This window comes from Ptychodera flava, chromosome 18 (genome assembly GCF_041260155.1).
Source record: "Ptychodera flava strain L36383 chromosome 18, AS_Pfla_20210202, whole genome shotgun sequence".
Classification (NCBI taxonomy): Eukaryota; Metazoa; Hemichordata; class Enteropneusta; family Ptychoderidae; genus Ptychodera; species Ptychodera flava.
In genome coordinates this window covers 9,443,154-9,467,029 of record NC_091945.1, presented here as the reverse complement: position 1 = coordinate 9,467,029, position 23,876 = coordinate 9,443,154, and the positions used below count along the sequence as shown (strand labels likewise).

General features: G+C 36.9%; 1 protein-coding gene and 1 non-coding gene across 3 annotated transcripts in view; both read left to right on the top strand.

Moving 5' to 3' along the window:
- Positions 1-707: 707 nt before the first annotated feature.
- On the top strand, positions 708-793 carry Trnar-ucu (transfer RNA arginine (anticodon UCU)). Its single transcript is given in 2 exon segments — positions 708-744; positions 758-793. It is a non-coding gene; the product is annotated as a tRNA-Arg (tRNA).
- An 8,028-nt stretch (positions 794-8,821) lies between these two features.
- LOC139116797 (protein disulfide-isomerase 1-like) overlaps positions 8,822-23,876 on the top strand; it is a 35,178-nt gene continuing 20,123 nt past the window's right edge. For both annotated transcript variants that reach the window (XM_070679460.1, XM_070679461.1), the window contains exons 1-3: positions 8,822-9,029; positions 17,009-17,194; positions 22,050-22,188. In XM_070679460.1, coding sequence (XP_070535561.1) covers positions 8,879-9,029; positions 17,009-17,194; positions 22,050-22,188 — 476 coding nt within the window. In that variant the 5' untranslated portion in view covers positions 8,822-8,878. The remainder of the gene's footprint in view (positions 9,030-17,008; positions 17,195-22,049; positions 22,189-23,876) is intronic.

Sequence of the window (23,876 nt, the reverse complement as noted above, 5' to 3'; positions counted from 1 at the left end):
GGTCATTTTACATTTCAAATATAGGTAAATAATGGGCAATTCGTTTCTCTCAGTGTACTGGCGTATTTTTACGGCGACCCCTGATTTGTATTCTTGATTTCGTAATAGTCTCCACTCCAGGGTTAAAAGTTTCTTTGAGGAAAGTTTGAGAAAACGTTGAAGTCTTTCAGTCTCGAGGTGCATACTACTGAACAAGTGAGAACTGCTTTGAATGTAAAAAATAAAACTTCCCTTTTCCCTAAAAATATAAGTGCAGTTGTCTTCTAAATGCATTTATTGGTCGTACATTTCAAGGGGCTATGTATCATTTAGCTCCCAAATTTTGTCAAGGCCATATTTTCTCTCTCTCTACGCCGCTGTAGGCACATGTCTTACCAATTGGAAGTAAGGTTTTGATGTCAGCTATAGGTGCAGTAACTCAAGTATGAAATAAAATTAACAAATTTATAAAATTTAAATTGTTTGTAAACTAAATATAGGGTTCTGTGGAAATATCATAGTGCGACAAATTATTTTCATGCAGAGCGTCGGTTTGGATGAGTAGCGGTATTCTGCAAAGTCAAGACGAGACCTCTGAGAAACAAGACAATTCTCCTTTGTCAATTTACACAAAGGAAGAGTAAACTTGATTTTTTTTAAATGATCATGTTACAGCATATCCTGTACATCTAGTTTAAAGTGTTTGACAATAATGATCGTGTAAGGGCGTCTCCGTGGCGCAACGGATAGCGCGTCGGACTTCTAGTGGTGCTATGACATTCGGAGGCTGTGGGTTCGAATCCCACCGGAGACGTAATTTTTTGGTGTAACAGGAGAATTTTCCTCGAAGCAGCTGTGTTCTTAACAGACGTATGCACTCATTTAGAATAATGTGGAGATGACCATTTCGTTTCGTATGTTTCTGCATATCGTAGGTTTTACGCAATGACCTCTGACACGGTGCAAGGCGCGTCTGTCATGAATTGTATTAGCATACCGTTGATTCCGTGAATGGCCTGACTGGCCTGGTGTTCAGCACTTGGTCTGAGAATTGTGAATCATCGCACCGTGTATCGCCTTGACCTATTTTTGCCGTACAGGTCATGGACGTCGTTCAGTTTGACCACAGTGCCTCCATCACGTGTTGTGGTTTGGTGCACGCTGACGCTCAATCGTTGTTTTTCAGGAGCGGACCGAGTGTGAAGAGAAGAAACAATTTGGAAAACTTCTCCTTGTACTATTTTGTAGTCCTTCAAGCTGACGTTGCCAATATACATGATGGAAGGACTTTGTTCTCCTTTTGTCCATTAGGCGGCGTAAAATAAATTCTTTGTTTGCCGTCCGCGTGCGGGTAGGATTTTGTACGAAATCTGAAAAACAAACACAGCTGAGATCGTCTGCTCGAAAATACGGCGCGTTGTACCCTTCCTTTGTACTCAGCGGTTTACTTAGGCCTATAATGTCGCAAAAACGCGAATGTTGTATGATCGTTTCAATATTAATCAGACTACATATCGTAAAGGGGTATGTCAGCCTATGAGGGCCCGTTCTGGTCAAAATTATGTTTTATTAATTTTAGTATGTTAGAATTAATTTTATGTAGATTGGAATTAATTTACTAGCACCTCGAATTAATTGTATCTTTCTTTTAATTAATTTTTATATGCTTTAATTAATATTGTGTAGTCATACCGAATTAATTTTATGTGTTCCAATTAATTATTTTTGCTTATCTTTGCTGTAATTAATTTTATGTAGTCTAGAATTAATTTTGCTAACATTTCAAATTATTTATTTTATGTGCCGGAATTAATTTTATGTAGTCTAGATTTAATATATTAATTCCTTCAATTAATTTTGGGTTCAAAATGTTTTCACGTGCTGCAAGTTGAATGTTTGCTAGAATTAATTTCTACCAGTGTCTTGAATTAATTTTGTGTTCGGTCTAAGTAATTATGTGTGTGTACGCTCGAATTAATTGTGTGTTTGTGCGAATTAATTATATGTGTTCGCTCGAATTAATTTTATGTGTTTGCTCGAATTAATTATATGTGTTTGCTCGAATTATTTTCGGCCGATCCCACAGTCCTTTGCGCACACTTTCTTAAATCAATATGGCGGCTCCCGACCGGAGTGGTATTATTCAGGCGCGCGCTCGAACCGTGATCTGTAAAAAGGATATCAATAAACTGATCACAAAAACTTTTGTGGTGTCTCCTGTCTGAGGGATCTTGTATCTGATTGCCCATAGAGCCAAGCCCAACCAATTTTGTGTTTTCACCCTTTCTATCGGGCTTTGCCAATCATCGTGTACTGTAGTGTAGTGCATTGTACTGTGAGCGAACGCAGCATTCAAGGCGAAAATGAAATCTGCTGAACAGATATCTACGAATATGAAAACAAATAAAGAACTTAACAATGACCACCAGGAAATGTCTCCAAGCTTGATTACTGTGAAATGTCCCTAATTACAAATATAGCATTCGGCAATTTCACCTCTCTGTATATAGGCCTATATACAGATAGACACAGAGAAACTGTCGCTATACATGTACGCGAAGCCGGCCTGTTTTCTCCTCCGGTATACAGGCCGGCTTCGCGTAGCGACAGTGTGTAAGCGCTGTGTCTATCTGTATACATATACAGATAGAGGTGAAACTGCCGAATGCTGTATTTGTAATTAGGGACATTTGACAGTAATCAAGCTTGGAGACATTTCCTGGTGGTCATTGTTATTATAAGTTCTTTATTGGTTTTCATATTCGTAGATATCTGTTCGGCAGATTTCATTTTCGAATGCTGCGTACGCTTACGGTACACTGCACTACACTTCAGTACACGATGATTGGCAAAGCCCGATAGAAAGGGTGAACGTTCACGTCTGACGTAAACACAAAATTGGTCAGGCTTCGCTCTATGGGCAATCACATACACGATCCCTCAGACAGGAGACACTACAAAAGTTTTTGTGATCACTTTATTGTATTGATTTCCATTTTCACAGATCACGGTTCGAACGCCTGAATAAACCACTCCGGTCGGGAGCCGCCATATTGATTTAAGAAAGCGTGCGCAAAGGACTGTGGGATCGGCCGAAAATAATTCGAGCAAACACATATAATTAATTCGAGCAAACACATAAAATTAATTCGAGCGAACACATAAAATTAATTCGCTCAAAGACATAATTAATTCGAGCGAACACATAATTATTTCGACCGAACACAAAATTAATTCAAGACATTAGGCCCTAGTAGAAATTAATTCTAGCACACATTCAATTAATTGCAGCACGTGAAAACATTTTGAACTCAAAATTAATTGAAGGAATTAATATATTAAATCTAGACTACATAAAATTAATTCCGGCACATAAAAAAACATATAAATAATTTGAAATGTTAGCAAAATTAATTCTAGACTACATAAAATTAATTCCGGCACATAAAAAACATATAAATAATTTGAAATGTTAGCAAAATTAATTCTAGACTACATAAAATTAATTACAGCAAAGATGAGCAAAAATAATTAATTGAAACACATAAAATTAATTCGGTATGACTACACAAAATTAATTAAAGCATATAAAAATTAATTAAAAGAAAGATACAATTAATTCGAGGGGCTAGTAAATTAATTCCAGTCTACATAAAATTAAATCTAACATACTAAAATTTATAAAACATAATTTTGACCAGAACGGGCCCCATATCAGCCGCTTTAAGTATACAGTGTACATCTGCTCCTCATGATGTAGCGGATTGCAGTGTACCGTAAGATCGATCGACTGTTTTCACAAGTTGATTTCTCCCTCAAAGTTTTCAAGTTGGCGGAAGTGCGTGAAATTGTTTTGTCTCCATATAAGACGGATTGAAAACAATTATTGACTGGTTTAGCTTCGAATAAGGAACGGAACTGAATTTCCATCAGAGTCGCGATCCGCGATTGATCACGATAAGCTTACGGGGCAAGCAGGTACCGCAGGTGAAATGTTCGTTGTTTTAATTCCAAATAGTTCGTACGCACTTGAAGTTGCTCTTACTCTGAATATTTTTTATGCTACAAAACGATTTTATAAGTCCGGATAAGAATTCAGTTTTCAAAAATAGCAATTGCCATTTGGCATTGGCTGTCTTGACAAGCAGAATATTTGAGATTTTAGTATGCAATAGCACTGATCACTGAACGTCATATTCCTTTCATTAATTTGCAAAAATAAATATTTGTCCGCATTTTCTGCAAGAACGAAGAAAATAGAACCTGCTAGTATTATTACTACAATATAATAAAAAGTTCGCGGGTTGCACACTGTCACACCCCAGATTTTTCGGTCCGCTGTTCTCAGTGACGAATACCAGATTGCAGAAGGATTCGGTTTTTGGCCCCTGTACGATCAAGAGTACGGAAGTGCACAAATTGGATGCTAAAAATTCATATTTTTCACGAAAAAATGCGATTTTCCCGTCGTTTCGCGATATCTCGCAATTTTACGCAGTGCTTTTAATCGCCTGTGCCCCCCCCCCCCAGCCAAATTCTATTGACGGAACAAATTATCCAGCAAAATGGTATTTTCCGGGATAGAACTTTACATACTTTCTTTGGAGAGTTGTAGAAGTAACATCACTCTTCTTAATAGGCTTATAACATTTTCTATCAGGTGACATCAATGCCGATTTCTCCGTCCCCGCGGGACGATCGTGTCTTAGGTTGATAGCCGATGTACGTGTAACCACAGACAAAGATGGACAGACTGGCAACGCGGCATGCCTTTTGTTCCATGGTCATCTCGGTAGACTATTGCCTTTTCATATTAAAATGAGCTTCAAAGGTGTTAAACTTTTTGGAGACTTTGTTTGTGGTTGATAATTGCACGAGATTATATGAAAAATACGACGACATGGCATCATGTTGCCAGTCGCGTAGCAACCATAGATAGTTTGTGAGCTCTCAGGGCAGAAACACTGCTTCACGCCAATAAAAACATAACACGCCAGCAGTTTCATAAACATGTCCTTCCTTGACGCACGTGTAAAAGACGGTATGATGACCGTAAACCATTGAGTAAAACCAGACAGTATCGATAGAAGATTTTCAAATTTGGTTGAAACACAGTCATTATATATTCATAAAAATGTGAGAGGAATTTTTTAAATGGTAAAACTCACTTTCCCGAAGCTAAAAACTTTCCCGTTTTCGCCAGCACGCCGATTCCGCTCAGCACCACATGACAACAACAACACAAACTTTGCCGAACATACTTTCGCTTAAAAATTGGCGAAAATCCGGAAATACCGAAGGGTACATGGTCGGCACTCTTCGGAAAAGCGAGGCGAGAGATACCTGAGGCGAGGCGAACATGGATGACTTACGTAACCGCTTCACGCCTTGAACAATACCCGTTGCAAATCTGTGTCTATTTGTCTATGGTGTAACCCGACACTCACCCCTATTTGGCACACGAGGGAAATTTGGCGAAATGAAAATTACAAATGGTCCTCAGTTTCGTGTGTCCAGTGTACCTAGCCATTTTCGTTTACTCAAAATACTAATTAGTTTTCTAACTATGACGTGAAAACTCCGAAAATACCCGTGAATCGGTGTAAATACAGTTAACAGTGACCACGCTATGTCAGTGGGGTGAGTCACCCCCTGAAGGCATTTAATCCTTGCCAAGTACATATTACGAGGATGTTCACGAAGTTTTGAAGAAAACAAGAATATTTTGAATTGTATTAAGAATGATGAAGGTAGTCAACACTTAATGAAGGAACGTAATGTAATTTGCGTCTTTTTGCATTTGTCGCAAATATGCTTTGTATTCATAATTGAGATCTTGTTATTTTAATTAATAATTTTGCTACTTGGTGAGAGTTGATAGGAGTAGTAAAAGAGGGTTTAACGGTCATCACAGTGTGCACTTGGTATCGAGTGATCTGAAAATATTTTTCAGATTCCAAAGTTTGATGGGTAGGCTTATAGTTCAACAAAAAGCATTGTTGTATCATAAAATGTCTCTAAAAAATGTATGGAAATATTTCATTGCATTTCATGACTTTTATTTCGTAGTATGAATGACGTTGAATTTCCATAGGAAAATCAACTAGAAGAACTTTTGAGGACAGAAGCTGCAACTGTTGATATCTTCTATGATACTATTGTTCTGTGTACAAACTTAACAAGAGTTCGTCTTGTATTACTCTCTATAGCATGGATTGAAACGCCAAGTATTCATTTCCAATATCAACATTGTACTTTCAATGTATTTTCACATGTCACCAATAAATTATAAACATATTGTACAGGCGTGTTCGACAAGCCTTTGCTCAAGCTTACCTGAAGGAAGCTTTAAAATTTAAATCATTCTCTTTCAAAATCAAGTATGAAAATCTGGGGTAACCCTTCAAACTTTGGTACCAGAGAAAACAGGTTACCTGAAAGTTATCTACCGATATTATAATCAAAAATTCAAAATGGCTGCAATACCCTTGTTATCTCTGGTAAATTAAAAGTAAACCGATTTTCCAAAACAATTAAGACGGTGAAATCTTCAGTTTATTCTAAAAGCTTCAAATAGAAGTAAATTGATTTTCCAAAAACTATTAAGACGGTGAAATCTTCACTTTATTCTAAAAGCTTCAAATGGGTTCTCTCAAGCGGCACACCAACAAAGTTAAAGAAAAGTGTCTGTCGGTATAGTTTGGTGTCAAGTCACCCCTCAAAACAAATTTCCCCAGGGTATAGAACGCGCCTCGGGGACAGATATTCGGACCCGAAATCTTTTACAATTCCTGATACACCACTCTTGTGAGTCTTCATTTCAAAGCTCATGGTGTAAGAAAACTTTTCACCGGCTTAGTTTTTCGAAATTCGAAAGTTTTATTTTTCTGCGTAGAGAGATGGCGGCCATTTTGAATTTTAAAAATCGGTAAATCTTGGGTTATCTCTTTCTCTAGTACTAACATTTGCAAGAAAGAGAATGGGTGAAATATTTCTTGAGGAAAGTTTGAGAAAAAGTTTAAGTCTTCCACTTTCGAGGCGCATTCTAACTTACAATGCGAAATTGGTTCATAGAAAACTGTGTCTTACCATGTCTGAAAAACTTTAAAGGGACAAAAGTCGGCCATTTTTCATGAATTTTGTTTGATACAAGATACTACTTAAATTGTTTGACATGTTGAAAGATGCTGAATGAATTGGTGACAATGCAAATATTCGATCCTGGATTTAGACATATTAACTGAAACCATCGCGAGAATGAATTAATGGTCATGACCATTAATTCATTTTCGCGATGGTTTCATGTATCGTGTTTAAAACCGTAGTCGAATATATGCAAGGTCACCCATTCATTCATTATCTTTCAACATGTCAACCAATATAAGTAGTATCTTGCCTCAAACAAAATTCATGAAAAATGGCCGACTTTGTCCCTTTAATACAACCTGTCCTGAACGCACATGTTATGCAAAATTTATACAAAAGTTATAGAAAAACTAATGTTACACGTTTACACTTTTTCAAAGTTCCAAAAAGACTTAGGTTTGACAACGAATAGTTATAGTTCAACTTTCTTCATAGCAGGACAGCACGTGAACCGCGTGAAGATAGTTCAGAAAGTGTCGAACTATCATGATTTTTCCTGGTACAAATGTGTTTAAAATGTCAAAAAGACGCGTTTCATAATTGTGCAATAGACAGGTCATTACGCGGGGTAAAGACTTACTGAGCGATTTCATGTGTTGCAATTAAAATATCGTATTTGTTATGGTTTCAAGGTCAATTATTTGTCACAGCAGGATCATCATTGTAATTTTGACGGACGCAAAATGAATTGGAATCTTCCCCCCAAACTAAGGAATTACATTTCTAGGGCGCTAACTTTTATGATCGAGCTCCTAAACAGACTATCTTGCATCACAGCTGATTCGATATCTGTAGTGAGCTTATCTCGCTTGTCGTAGATAATATCGAAGCCAGGGAAAGCCTGTAGTGTTACATCACAGGCATTGCTAGTTGACATGCATTGTAAGATTTTTATACAGAGGTACACCGTGTTTCTATATAGCCTTCTTATGTACTGTTCAGTTTCTTCGGGGTGCTCCACTTGGATAATCCTGTTTTTTCCGAAGGAAATCAATCACTTTTTGATATCCACAAAAAATAACCCACCGCCCTCAAACAAATCCACCAGTCCCTAATGTATCATACTATCACAATTTCCTATTCTAATACATTGTGTGTGTTGTTCATGAAAACTTTAAAAACCTAAGCGGGTGGGGACGCAAAACAAAGAATTTAATTACTTTGGCCTAATTTGTGTTTTCACTTTATTTTATTTTAATTTTTTTATTAGGTAGTAATCAAATTGTATGTTTGTTTCCTCCCTCCCTGTTAAAAGTACAAGCCCCCCTCTCCCTCTCTCTCTCTCTCTCTCTCTCTCTCTCTCTCTCTCTCTCTTTCAGCAGTCACTTATTTACTTTTTAGAGCAGTAAACATTGTGAAGGGAGTTTAGCGCTTAAAAACTTAAAATGCGCGTAATCATCTCGAACGCAGATGTTCCTGAAATGCTAAAAAGAATTCAAAATGTCAAAATCCCTTTTCAAAGGACACAGTTTTGTTTTATATGCATAGTATAGCGGGTCGCTCGCAGGGGGCAGTGCTCCATACATCGATTCATTTTGACTATTAAGTGAGTTCCCAATATAACTTGCTGCTGTAAGCGTTTGTGTAATGATATTTTTGTTTGTACCAGCAAATATCATGGTCACTGCTGGCTTTTTGATATTCCTTCAACTTTTCCATTTGTATTTACACGTCACAAAGGTCAAAGACCTGATCGCCGCATTGAGCATGCGTCGCCAACGCCAGCTAATCATCAGGACATCAACACTACAACATGGCGGCGGCGAATTTCAAAGTCGCGCTTTCGCTACTCGTGGTCTGGACGTCTGCAGTGCTGGTACTAACGGCAGATCTACCGAATGTACTCACTGAAGATGATCTCACAAAGCTTGTGAAGGATGGAAAGCGCGTGATCGCAAACTTCGGTGAGTGTCATTGTTGTTCTGTGTTCGCATCCATCATCGGCGATTTGGAGATGCACGTAGATTGGTCTCCGCATCCAGTACACGTACACACTCATTGAACACTGCATTGCAATTACATGCTGCAACAGGTTGCTCTCGAGATTCCTTCCTCGACGTAGAGTCAACCTAGATTTTACCCAGAATTATAATACAATGAAAGACAATCCATCCAGAAAAAACTTATTTTGCGAAATCTGTTCAGCATCATTTAGAAAACTGCCTCGTCTGCTCTTGTCCAGGCTCTCATCTCTCCCAGCCTAAAATAGAGCAACAAGGCCATCGGATATATTACCTGGTGTGGGTGTGGTAGTGTGTATACCAGCCAAACTCGTGTATAACTTCCCGGGAAGTCACATACAGACCTGGGGATTTAGCTGCGTGACAAAGAATACATTTATTTATATCCCAATGCACTGTACATATCGTAGGCTGCTGTCGCCAGCATTGTTAATGTTTGCTTTATCATAGACTATGAATTTAAAGTTTTGAAATATTTTCTAATTTTCAGCAGTTTGAACGTAACTTCAATGGCAAACTTTATTTTTGGAAAACATGGTAGTTATATGTGTTTTACATATTTGTAAATTGGAGATTAAATGTAATATCTAACAGCAATCGTGGAATATTCATTCTCAATAAAAAGTATTATTTTAGGATTGTACACCACAGAGCACAGCTGTTCATATACCATGCCATTTGACCACATTTTCAGAGCGTGGTTATAAATGGAAATCATGCATGTAAAATATTGGTTCTCTGTCAACCCATAATTCTTTTACAATTTTCATTTTACATATGTTTGCTTGATTAAGACCACAATAGTTTTTTAAATATTCTTGACATTGATGCATAAAAATATTTTCTTTTACAAGTGTATATTCCCATATAACATAGGTCATTAAAAATTTGAATAATGTTTTCAAATTCAAGGGATGATCAACAAAGATAAAGAAATATCAAGTGATCTTCATAGTATTATTGTACTTTCTTGTCTTTCAATGTCATCTTTGCTTCTGACTCTTTGATTTTGAACACAGGCGTGGTATTTTATTGAAAGTTGTATTTATTTTTATCTTAACCCACAACTCCGGGTTCTCTATTTCAGTGCACCATAAGGTCTATAGATCTCTCTCTGACAGATAATGGGACAGGGATTGTAGTGAATGTCATTTTAGTGATATAAATCATAGAAATATTTTGATGTTTGCAATCACAATCACAATAGAAAGATCACAAAACTTGATTTAATTTCTCAGATTGCATTCATGTACAGTCATGAACGTTTGTTGTTGAATTTAGCATCAAAGATATTGCTCCTACAGAAAAGGCAGTGTGCTTGCAGTAAAAGAGCAAGTTTCTAGTCCAAATTCCAGAACGTTATATATATTATTCCAGTTTCAAAGTCCAGAATATTTCTTTAAGTCATGTGTACAATAATAACAATGTTTGCAATACACAGGATAGCGTAATTCGTAGTGTGAGTGTACTAAGCTATCACAAACCAATGCCAGGTCCAGCCACATTGTTATCACTGGTGTGGTCTGACCTCCTCAACAGACATGTGGTGTCACAGGATTTTAGAACCAAACTTTATGCATTAAACGTAAGCAACATTTACTGAACTAAACCTCAAATTATTTGCCACCAAGCAAAAGCTAAAATGAAAAACCATTGCAGATCAGTCAATAGAACTAGCTGTATGCCAACATTTTCACGCCAGCATCAGCAGCATATGGTAAATTGCTATTTTAAGAGACACTAAGTGGAGATGCAATTTGGTTATCATCTCTGGTCAGCAGTACACATGATCTATCTTCACTGAACATGCTGGACTCTGTGAAATCATGGCCTGTATTATTCTGAATTCATGAGAATTCAAGTTGAAGTCCATTCTTGTGTATACTTAGATTGATAAATAATATTTCAAGGATTGCAATATGCAACAGTGGTTTTACTGAATAATTTATTTCATTATTGAGCTCTCATTGGTCAAAATTGTATGATCACATGATCTGTGCCATCAACATTTTAAATGATTTTGTGATGATCTAATTGTTGACTTTCCATCTTACTTTTTTCTCATTTGTGTTTTGTTTGTTGTTGACTCATCCATTTAATATTTATTTTTATCTAGGAATTATGGAAAATCACACCGAAACATTGATTTTGTGTGGAAATAATAGTGTTATTTGCTGAAAATTTTGTTGGAGAGCCAGACATTTGTACATGTGCTATTTTTACACTATGTTGGTGCAGGACACATACATGTGTTAATTTAGGGACACATTTTGTTCCATACCAGGGGATTTTTCAACAGCCAGGGGAACATCTTATTATAGTTTGCAGTGCCATTGACTTGAAGTGTTGATGTTGCAAAGATCCATATTGCATGTTCATTTGTTGAAAAAAGAAACGAAAAACAACATGGAATTCATATGCTACCTATTGTTAATCAGAGGAGATGCAGTATTTTCAAAATTTTAGAAATTCAATATCAATAATTATGCTTTTTGTTTTTTAATAGCAAAGTTAGATATGGGACTGAAATGGCTTGATTATCAAGAAGGGATAAAAAATCTGAATATAACTTTTTACTGCCTTTTTTTAGACAAGCTGTATGACTCGGTTATTCATTACGGTCAAATCTGAATGCTTTTCAGAATATCAGCACTGATATGATGGAGAAACGAGAAATTTACATTGTAATGTCAAAAAAACAACATTACAATATTTGATTACAATTGTAGTTAAAATGTTTTGGTCAATTGGAGTGTCATTACTTTCTGTTTGACCCTCATATCAAGCCTGCTGGAAAGTTTAAACAATTGTTATATTTATTATGGCCAATATTTACATGCCTGGGACTCAACAGCGAGGTCACTGTGTCTGTAGTGTTTGTAAAAATATTGTTCATTGTTGATCCAGACAGATGCTGCTTCCCATCAACGGGAATAATTATGGTTATTCCAAGGACGGACTATTATCAAAGACAACAAGTTGCATGAGTAGGGTCATACATTGTACTGGTAACAGTCAGAACAGAACCCTGGCTAGTTGCTGGGTTTTACGATGCATGCAAATGTACTGCAGTGTGTTCAGGGACTTCACTCAACAATTGGACAACAGTTTCTAGTGGTTTAATCAGTGTTTTTGTTGTCAACACTATGTTGGCCATGAAAACTTCAAAAAATTAAAATTACCTTTACATCCTAGACCTTACATAATAATACAATCTTTACTGTTTTTGTCCCAGATGTGTTTTGTTTTAAAATCAAATATTATGGTATACCCTTCAGTTTCAGTTCTTGAGCAGTTTATCAGAGTGCAACAGCAGACATACCGGTACGTCTCTATTAGAGCCAACATAATTCATTATAACCGCCACATACATGGTACTTTAAAAGCGGTCTTTTTAGTGTGATTTATTTTACTAACTTACTGTTCTGTGACTTCTTAAGTGTCAAAAATGTGTAAGCTGAGAAAAAATCCTCCTCTGAATGAATTTGGATGTAGCAGTATATTTCACGTGATGGTGGTGTGTGAAATTAATGTGTGAACTGAACAGATGGTTATTGGTATCAGTCAGTGACTGGTACCAATGTAATGAAAGGAAATGAGATTCAACAAAATTGCTTTGCAGCCTTGTTCTATTGTATAATTTGAGGTAAAATTGGTCCAGACAGTGCTCAAGTAATATGATCTGTTAAAACAATCAGGCAGGTAATTATGGCGTAACCAGTTGTACCGATTGGACAGAGATGATCACATGACCATGGTCACATGATAAATTTTATCATGATACCTTCCATCACCATACACCTGTCAATATTCAAAGCTAGTAGTGAGACGGTACACCATTGATTTAATCAGACTCAAATATCTTCCAAAGAGAAGCCATATTATATTTGAATCACTATTTTCAGAGCGAATGTGATTTTATTTCAATTCATCAATACTTTAGATGGTAATTTCAAGTGTTATTATTTGGATCATGTTCCTAACATAGGCATACTGTACGTCCATGCTCCAGGGCTACTAAAGATACTTACAGTGAAAACTTTGAATTAACTTTTGAAATTTTGTCCCTGTATTTTTTCATTGTTAGACCAAGATATAAAGCTCTGCATATGTGTTTGCATTTACAGTTTCTGCAATTGTTTATTTGCCAAAGGATCAGTTAATTAAAATAAATGTAAGCACTGCTTCAGTTTATGTCTTTGGATTGGAGCGTTCAAATTATCAGTTGAAAAAACTGAGAAAATATCACCATTGACCAGAATTGTATGTCTGTCCAAAGATAAACTGTGTCGCTTAGCTGACCTACCAATGTCAGCACCAACCAGAATTCAGTGTTGGTGATCAACAAATATGTTCCTGTATGTTTACATCTAATGAAATACTTATGTGTGGTGGTACTATGTCTATATACTATGTGAAAATTAATTTCAGAAGACTATGGAAATGCAGAAGTCGACATTGATAAAATGATCATTTCTAAGTTGTCTTTCTGGGGAATATGAAAGGAAGAGATGCTGTTATGGAAATGTATGCAACATTGCATCTTTTGTAACAGCTGCGAATGTTTAATGAAGGCCATTCATCAGAAAGTACATTGTAAACAGTTTGATCTCACAGCTAATTAGTAGCCGCAGAAAACATCCATATCACATTGTACCATCGCAAACATAGGTAATTTTACATATCCCTGTATCGATCAAAATACTAAATTGGTTTTCTTGTCCCTAGGAGATACTTACGGCAGGGTTTTTTAATAGTTAACTTTCACAGGGTTTTATATCTATATGCACGGAAAGCGTGATAGCTATTAACATTATCTATTGATATGGTGGTACGATGAGTTCTGCATTTGTAATGCACACTCCATGTTCAGCTGTTATCAGCTTGAGGCATCTCCAGTCATGTGAAGAATAATACCATATTTCTGATAGGAAGTGGAGAATTCATCTTGAATTCCGAGTTATCACATCCTGCAGTATTGTATCAGAATGATACGCTATCGTCTACTGCTACAAGGTGAAAACAAGTCGTGTCTGAAGCTGACAATATTTGATTAATCAGAGGGATGTGAACGGCATGTTAAAATGTCACTTGCATGAGATGGGATTTTTTTTGTAGCAGGGTTCAACAGATGTTCTTGTATTTCTGTATTCAGTGACACGGCGCAGTCAATGCACCAGGTTAATGCACTCTCAACCTGTTTGGATTATCAGTGAGGTAATAATGTCTGACCTTGGTGATAGGAAATGAATACTTATGACCTTACAGTCAAACTTGCTAGTCTTACAACTGTGACTCCCTTTTTCCAATCTTAATGTCAGATTATTTTCAATGTATAATCAGATCAAAAAATGGTACCCTTATCATCTGATTTGAGTATTTATTGGCTATCTTTAATTTTAAGTGTGTAAGAAAAAATATGCAAATAATTCAGATAAAACTAATAAAATATTTTTTTTAAATGTAGTTGAACATGATGAATATCAAACACCCTTATTTTTATCAAAAAGTTGTTTGTTTGCTTGCTGTCCTGTCAATTCTGTTTATTTTTTGGTTCACATTTCACATTCATTGCAAGTCAAAAGCTAACAATTCTTTTAAAATTCATTTATTAAATGTGGTACGAATATAGTTGTTATGAATTTTAATTATTTTACACTGATGCACCACCTGTCTATGCACTGCACTGATGTCTATAAATAGATATGCTAATTTTTTTCCTGGGGTCACGCATACGTGACAGTAGTACAAAAGGACTATCATAAAACCAATAAATTTTTCTGTTAGCTTCTCTATCTTTTTTCTTTTTTGTTTTCTAATTTTTGTGTCAAATTTACACTTCAATGTAAGTTACCTATTTTATTTTTTAACAATTTACACCAGCAAACACACTAACAGATTGCCAGCAAGTATGTTTTTCCGCTAGAAGTAGAAATATCCAAAGTTATTCAAAAAGTGAGGTGATCATGTGAAGCTTCTGCACTGAATTTAGACACAGTCATTCCACAATGATCTAAAACCTGACAGGCCATTAGACTGTTGAGTAAAGTGTATGGCAACTATGGTACAGCCTGCTCTCTAAGATGTTAAGGCATTGATTCCAGGTATCTGTCTGATAAGTAGCTAGCCATTCAAAGCTGTATGCATCTTTTACTGCACAACAATGCACTAAGGAAATCCAGCTGTTTTATCACTTTTACTGAAACATTTCTAACAAAGACATTCATAAGTCATATCTTTTTTAATTTGAATAAATAATTCTTGCACCAATTAGTCAAAATATACTGTTGCTGTTACGTAGAATTGATCTGAAGGCAGCTTAAAATTTCAAATATTATGTTGAAAATTAAGCAACAGTTAGCATGAATCTACATCTACACAAACACTTCAGAGACCCAGAAGCTATGTTTTGTGCAATAATGTCTTCTGGGGATGACATATCTAGTAGGTAATTTAGTAACGATGAACTGTACAGATATTTCAGCGTTTTTGTACTTGGTGTCAACAATATTTCTTTGTGTACATCCAACATGATGTTGTAATATAGGGTTGTTCACAAAATACTGCGATTGTGTCTGAAATAGAATACATCTTACGGCAAAGGTTTTGCCGAGAGGCGCACTGTTGAAGACAATACCAAGGTGTACGATGAACAAGGATATAAATTTAGGTATTTCGCGGATAACGGTATTGTACATATTTTGTGAAAAAACTGATTGTACACATTTTAGTCAAATTTTACCAGAAAAGTCAGAAGTATATAGCATTTTTAAAATGCCCTTTTGTACACTGCATTGTGCAATCACATGCAGACTAGGAACGTGGTCAGTGTATCCACTCAGTATAAAGGAAGAAAAATTCATCATGTGCATTGCAGTGCTGATGAAGAAATTGTAGTTCAGCAGGATTATGTCAAATAAAGTCATTGAGCTTCATTGGACTGGCCATCGCTCGCTGCATGACTAGTGATAGTTAAATGTATAGTTTTGAAAAAAATTGGGTAAAATTATTGTGAGTTCAAAGGTCAAATAATGTCCGATAACACCAAACATTATTAGACTCTGTGTCAGTGTTATTGTACTTATCCATTGGTGCCCAAACTTACTGTAAAATAAAACTCCATAGGTTACAGACATAGTGTATAATAATATCTAGCACTTGTTTTGTTGACAATTGTGCATGCAAGTCCATCCCTCATTGAAAACTGGCAGCATGATAATGACTATGGATTGTCTGTAATGAAACACATAGATGTACATGTAGTTGTTATCACATTAAAGTCAAGCTACTGGTAGATTCAAATATTGTACCGTGTATGGATATGCATTGAAACCATTGTTCAGTTGTCTTGGCTTTTTGATAACATTGAAGAATATAGGACGTAAGACTAAACACTGACATACACACACACACACACACACACACACACACACACACACTCAAAATAAATCATAACACTCAGAAACTCACCCTATCTACAACATCATACACTGTGTACAAAATTCACCCACTCAAAAACTCTATAATACATTCATCATACACCTTTGCATGCATTTATATTGCACATTATTCATGTATCTCTCACACCGTACACACAGATGTACGTCAGGTATCACATCATAGACATCTTGACCAACATCAAACGCACTAACTCACAAATTTACACTGCTACATAGCAAATTACAGAACAAATATATCAATACACTCACTTTACATTGCACATTTACTCAGTTGTATGGTGTCCACACACACATACACACACACATATACAGATACATACACACTCATGTACACAGGCATGCACACATACAGTACACATGCATGGATGGACACACACTCACATGCATATCATGTTGATTTTCCTATCTTAGTTTGAAAGACATTCCATGAATGTTTCTCTATTTATTTTTATCCCAATCCAGCCTCTGGTACCGGCAAAGAATCTGTATCAGCCGCAGCTGAACTGACAAAAGTTGCTGATATATTGGAACCTGACAGAGATGTGGTCGTTGGATTTGTTGTAGATACTGAAACACATCTGAAGTTTGGTGTTGCCACTACTCCCACTGTCATATATATCCGTGATGGAGTTCCTATTCTCTATACAGGTCAGGAGTAGAAATTTTCTCTCTTTGTTTATCATATCCCAACAATGATAAGTGTGCATTGTATCATAGAAGTTTAAATTGCATGCTGATGTGCAGTGGCTTAGAATGTTATACCTTATTGGTAGGTTGTCATTATTCACAGCAATTTAAAGGTATGGAAATCGATCCCAGGGCCTAGGAGTGGTACATGTAAAACAGTGTGTATCTTTGCGTCAGAGGCGGAATAAACGATGAGTGTATCTATTTATCCAGGAAATCTTAATCCCGACTGCTATGTTTGTACGCACATAGAGCCAGTCGACGTTAGGGACACAAAAAAAAAACAACACGAGGAACAAACAGACAGGGGTTTGAACAAAATGTAGCCGGTACTTCACCGATGTCTGTAACTCCATACATGAAAATATTCGTAGCTTGACGCACTTTGAACATAGCTCGTAACAAGGGACAGTGGAAAGCCCATGGAACTACGTGTACAACTATAAGAGCTACTCATGTAGTTTGTGAACGTGAAGATTTTTCCGATCAACAACTTTGACAGATGGTGGACTGACCTTTCCTACCGCAATTGTTATCTCCCTCGATTCAGCACAAAATTTTCGTATGGACTGTTGATGCGGTGTTTACAGTTGTTACGTGGTGGTAAATCCTAGTCGTATTTACGACTGCTGCGTGAACAGTCACTGAATAAATTTTGCACGCATTTACGAGCACTGGATATTTTTACAGTTTTTAATCGAAAACCGTCCGTATACGCGTATGACAGTGACAAAAACAACACAAGGGATCTGGCGTATATTGTTACTGAATTACTTTGACCAAAAAAATCACCTAAATGCCGAACGGTGATCATACAGAACTCTGCAGGTTTCTGGACTAAACGACCCCAAACCGACCGGATCTCAGTCAACTGTGCCGGGCTCGACGTCTACTCGATCAGCAACTTTCGCTCCAGACAACTTTACCCCACAAACTGGGAATATACTAAATTTACCTTGAAAAAAATTCAAACTGTGTATCGTATTGAAAAAATCTTACCGGGGCCACGGAACAAATTAAAAAACCAACAAATCCCAACAGAAACAGTGGAATGATCATTAGTGTGCAAGGTCGCTGTATTATATGTCAGGGTAAACAAAATCTAGTTTTGAAATTTCTGGACGGTACAAAAGGCGGGGCAGAATTAGACAAGATTACGACCAATGTGTTACCGCCGATGGTACATAACGTTCTGTTGATAGCAGGTAGTTCGGTGTCCAGTGAGAACACTATTCCCAATATACCATGGCTGTTGATTTGAGCCGCCTCCGATCGAAAATTTCTATACAAAGACATGATATCAAAAATTTGCGAAATTATAAGTACCCGCTGTCTTCTCGCCAAATAGCTGCGATCAAGATCATTATGATAGAAGCAATTGACCGCCGAACACCTGCTTGCTGTTCTTATACACAACGTGTAAAAAATGGTTATTCCTGCCGAGAAATACGACAGCAAATATTGCAACGTGAATTTCTTACTATTTTCCTCGCAATGGTTTTACATCTGTGTCTATTTTAACACGGTCACTGGACCATTTCTGACGATTTTTACAAACAAAGAATCAGCTCACACTCATCGTGGGAACACATTGCAAAGACGTTCAAAAAATGTTCCATGAAAGATTACCGCAATCCCCATTTCAAAGATGTAGGAAATACATAATGTGTTGTTCATCTTGAAAAATCCCGAACTGCAGCCTCTAAATACAACTTCCCGACAACTTGCTGACAACTTTACAAGCACACTCCGGTCATCACATGACGGTTGTAACCGTACATGTGCTGCCGAATCAAAAGACTTCAAATCAAAAGTTAAAAAAGTATAGAAAAATATCAATATCCAAGCACTGTGAAACAGAGTAATTTTGATAAGGTCAATTTATTGTATATTATAAAAAATCTCCAGGCCACTCGGAACAGCGTAAGATTATGATCTCACCCGTTCGAATACTACACTCACACGGTAGGGTAAAAATGTGAACTCAGAACGTTATATACTGCTTCCGCCAAGCGAGTCCGCTTAGCTAAAGACGGTAAAATGACCATAATTATTATTGCTAATCTCTATAAATTTTGCCGAACATTCGTTAGTAGTTGTCGAATTTCTTGAGTTTGTCCGAAAACTATTTCAGTGAATGACGTAAGTTTCAAGACACCTGAGTGCGAACGCAATATCGGTATCGGATAGCAAAATCAGTCACAGACAATCAAGGAACATAGGAGTCTATTAATCTGCGAATTAAATGAATCCTAGGTTACTATGAAAGTAAAAAAGGTAATGTTGTGCCCTGGTTGGGAAAGAAAAGTTGATTAAGATTTCAAAAAAACGTCAGATAATATTAGAGCAATTTAGTTAAAAAACAAGCTCAGAAAAACGTATAGAGAAGAACGACATCACGGCGATCTTCAAACCTTTCATCATGTTTCAGTCTGAACGGTCAACATTTGATGCTATAATCTATGTCAAGTGTCTCTTTTTGGTCAAATCTGACAGAGATGAAGCAATCGCGATTTAGTTTCATCGCCCCGACCCGACAGAAAATAATGCAGCTCATGGGCACCTGTATAATCGTGGCGTGAACGTATCCAATGGCCGTCCACTGCATGGGCCATTGACCGTGCATCGCCAGCAAACAACGGTTTTGGACGTCACGAGAGCATTTTTCCGCAGTCTGTGAGCGGTTGAGTGATTTGGGTTGGCTGCATAGATCGGAATCGAGTTGATTTCGGCCGAAAACAGTTCGAAAAGTGTTTTTCGTGTTCCGTCCGAATTGGATCCGCATGTTGCCGGTTTTGTCTATGGCAATCAGCAGAGCTGTGGTGGGAGGCCCGGCCCTATAACGCCGGGAACACACGGCATCGTACGCAGGGCTAGGCGACAACATACTTCCAAAAGAGATCTATCGTAAAATATCGTACTGCAGGTCAACATACACATCACCCATTCATAGGCTAGAGGTACACAGATCAACAAACAAACAGGGAGAGGCAATCTGCTTGAAACCATGAAATAGTCCGTTTGTGTCTGAACTCATCTGAGACTCGTGTTCAGTAACCGTTGGTCAAGTATTTTGCTCAGTTGTAAGAATCGTTTATTCATTGTTGACATCGTAATCGATCGGATGTACACAACAAATGTTTGATCGTTTTGCACCTTTGCGCGTGATTGGCAGCTGTTTGAATGCTTTCATCTATTGTTTGTTGGACGCTTCGAACACGGCATCGAAGCAGTTTTGGCATCAAAAATCAACTTAAAATGGAAAAAATGAGAGAATTTCGCCAACAAGGTGATGCCACAAGTATTCACAAAACGTAATATGTTGGAACAATGCTTTAATTTACACCATGGTTGTTGAAAGCTCCAGATTTTCGGGAGCATTCGTTGACGCTGCTATCATGTGCCACTCATGTTGGATTATGAATGCCCAGGGAGATAGGGGGTATTTATAGGCTCCCCCTGCCTTTAAGGAGTGGGATACTAGGGCTATTCTGTATGGTACCTAATTGGCTGTTTGGAAATGATTCAGGTATGAACAAAGTGTTTCAGCCAACAGATAGGGTAAATCGTCCGAGACACTGCACATTGGCCAAGTTTTAAATGGTGACACAAAATAGTATCACAAATGACCTTGGTTCTCACTTCATATAGATACAGACATAGCTGCAGTTATATTTTGCACACAGCAAGACAATCTATGTATGAATCTCCTTGATTTGCACCTATTTATATTCAGAATTCTGATAAGTTTTTTACAGAATTAGTGCATGTTTAGCATCATCATTAGATACTGTTTGAAAAAGGTACGTCCTGAAAACCAGATGGTGTTGAAAAGTCAAGTGTACAATTCACCGATAGTCAGGGTTTGCAGGCACTACATGTATATGCACTTTTGCAAGCTCGAATGACCAGCTTGAGTGTTCAAGTGAATTTCCCCTGTAACATTCATTCCTTTCAAATCAGTCTGCAGTGTTTACATTGGCAAAACAGGGGCAATTGACGATCACCAAATTTCCATCTCCTCTCACACACAATCACCATGTTCCAGTTCTTTCACCATGTACAGTGGGAATAAACAGAAGCGTAAAACAAAGTTTTAAAAGTCAGCAAAAACTCATTCTTTGAATTTTAATTCTCTACACAGAAACGATTTGCCCGCCTTTGTTATCTGTTTTGAAATCTTGTTGAATCATGGGTAATCTCATATACTGTGAATTTGAAACAGTACAGAATCAGACATGGGAACATTTTTACTTACTTGATTTATTTTACTTGACAGACTTTTGACTGCAGGTGAAATTAAGAGTTACACAAATCTGTAGCTCTACTTTTCCCTGAGGGTGAAACTTTTCTGTAGAAATCAACAAGGTTACACCGAAATTTCCTGGTGAAACAAGTGACACTTTCAGCCCCATGCTTTGGTCTATTCCAAATTATTTCAGTGGGAAAGTCTCAATGGCATATTTCCTAATAGGGGTGTGTGAAAGTGCTAAAAAATCATAAATTTTGCTAATCAACACAGTGAGTCCACCAATAATAATGTACTAGTTAATTTTCAAATTATGTTCCCATAAATCAGAGGGTGGAAAAACTGACAGATCTATAATTATTTGTAGTATTATATTTCATAGTTTCATATCATACCTGTACTTTTGTCACTTTTTGTATGTTTGCCAGAAAAATATCTATTACTGTAAGACCATTCACTGCCAAGGCAAGCAGTAAGTGTTACAGTTACCCTGGCAACACCTAATGTGCTGAAGGATTGTCATAGTTTTGTCTAACATGACGTAAATGGTTCCTTTCCTCTCTGTAGATGAAATCAAAGCAGACAATATAGTAGAGTTTGTACACAGTGATACAGGCCGTTCCAGTGTTGAGCTCAACGATGACAACTTTGAACATCTGACCCAAGCTGCTACAGGAGCAACAACAGGAGATTGGCTGGTAGTGTTGTAAGTAACACCACTTGTGATTGGCTATCGGTCAGTCTTCCAAGTAACATTACTTTTGATTGGGAAATAGTCTCTGAGTAACGCTACTTTGATTGGATAGTGCTTGCAGCTTTTAAATAAAATATTGTTTTGTAGTTTGTTTGATTATTTCATACTGTCATAGGCAGTCTCTTAGTCTCAGTCTCAGTCGCTTAGAACATTCATGGTACATTCAAATTTCAAATACAGTCAGTTCGTTTTACAGTGTGACGTACTGTAACCACATAAAAAGAGGGACAAAACCAGGTAAATTTCATTTTAATGTAAACAGCCAGTACCAATGAATGATCACGATCATGTTTGAAAGTCGTAGAGTTCCGGGAACAGATCCGTTAGATGTTTCTGTTGCTATGTTCTTGCAACAGTTATTTCATGAAAGGAACCAGTTTTACCAAAATTCAATGACTTTTTTATACATGTGATACTTTATCACAAAATTGATGGTTGACTAGGTTATTTTCTGTGCTAAATGAGCTCTAGAGGGCGCTGATCATAAATTTTGTCAGAGGCCATAAAATCAGCACCATGTGTGATCATGATAGAAAGGGTCTTCAACAAAACAAAAATTGAATGTTGAACATTTCAAGTTATCTGCCTCTGAAATTACATTTCTTACATTACCTAGGCTAGTACTTACTGCAAACTGAGTTTTACAAAATGTAAATGTAACAACACATCACTGATGTTTTATTGATGATTAAATGGCTAAATAGTAATCCAGGTCATTTTCTGTTATGGTTGCTGTCCTAGGTGCATAATTTGTCCTCCCACTCAGTGTGAGTTTAATGAGAGACGCTTGCCTCATTATCAAAGGTCACAGGTCAGCATAGATCATCGTTCATCAAATTATGTTCATATGTAAAGCTGTGTAGTGTATTCTGTCAGTAGGCATGGCAACATATCATAAATTGTATGATTATTGACTGTCATTTAAAATGTAATACTTGAGTCGCTGGGTCTGGCTGAGGAAGACACAAAAGCAAGAAATGAGATCTTCACTGAATAGAGAGTTGAATGTTCCTTTATAATAGAAGGGAGAAAATGGCAACCATATTTCCATAAGTTCATATTTTTTTCTTTCATATATGTCATTGTGACATAATAAAACATATGCTCAAACTTTCATTCTTTTAGTTTGTATGCCTGCATTTCATAATGCCATTTAGGCTTTCTATGAAGACCTATTCCACCATGGTCTCACTGGTTTTGGCGGTTAAAATTTCAACTCTTTAGTTCCACTACATACCATAAATCATTAGATTCTGAAGTAGGGGCAGCCTCATTTTATTTTACTCAACATTTCTGCGTTGTCATGGTGGTTGCCATGCTGCTAGCCCAGTGGGCCCTCTATCTTATAAATTTCTGAATTCTGTGAGTCGATGTAGAAATTCCTTGAAATTTTTTGGGGTCAATGCTATACCAGTATTTGTTAGTGTGACAAACTTCTTGAGTTAAAGAGAATACAGCAGAGTCAGTGATCCTTTGTACAGGTGTAGGAGGCAAACAGATGGTTGTTGTAGGTTATTATCAACAGGATCAATTCTCATCATACAGAAACCCCATCTGAAATAACCAATGTTTTGATGTTGCTTCAGTCAGTGCATCAGTGACTAGCATACTGGGTTTACAATGTAAAACATTATTTACAC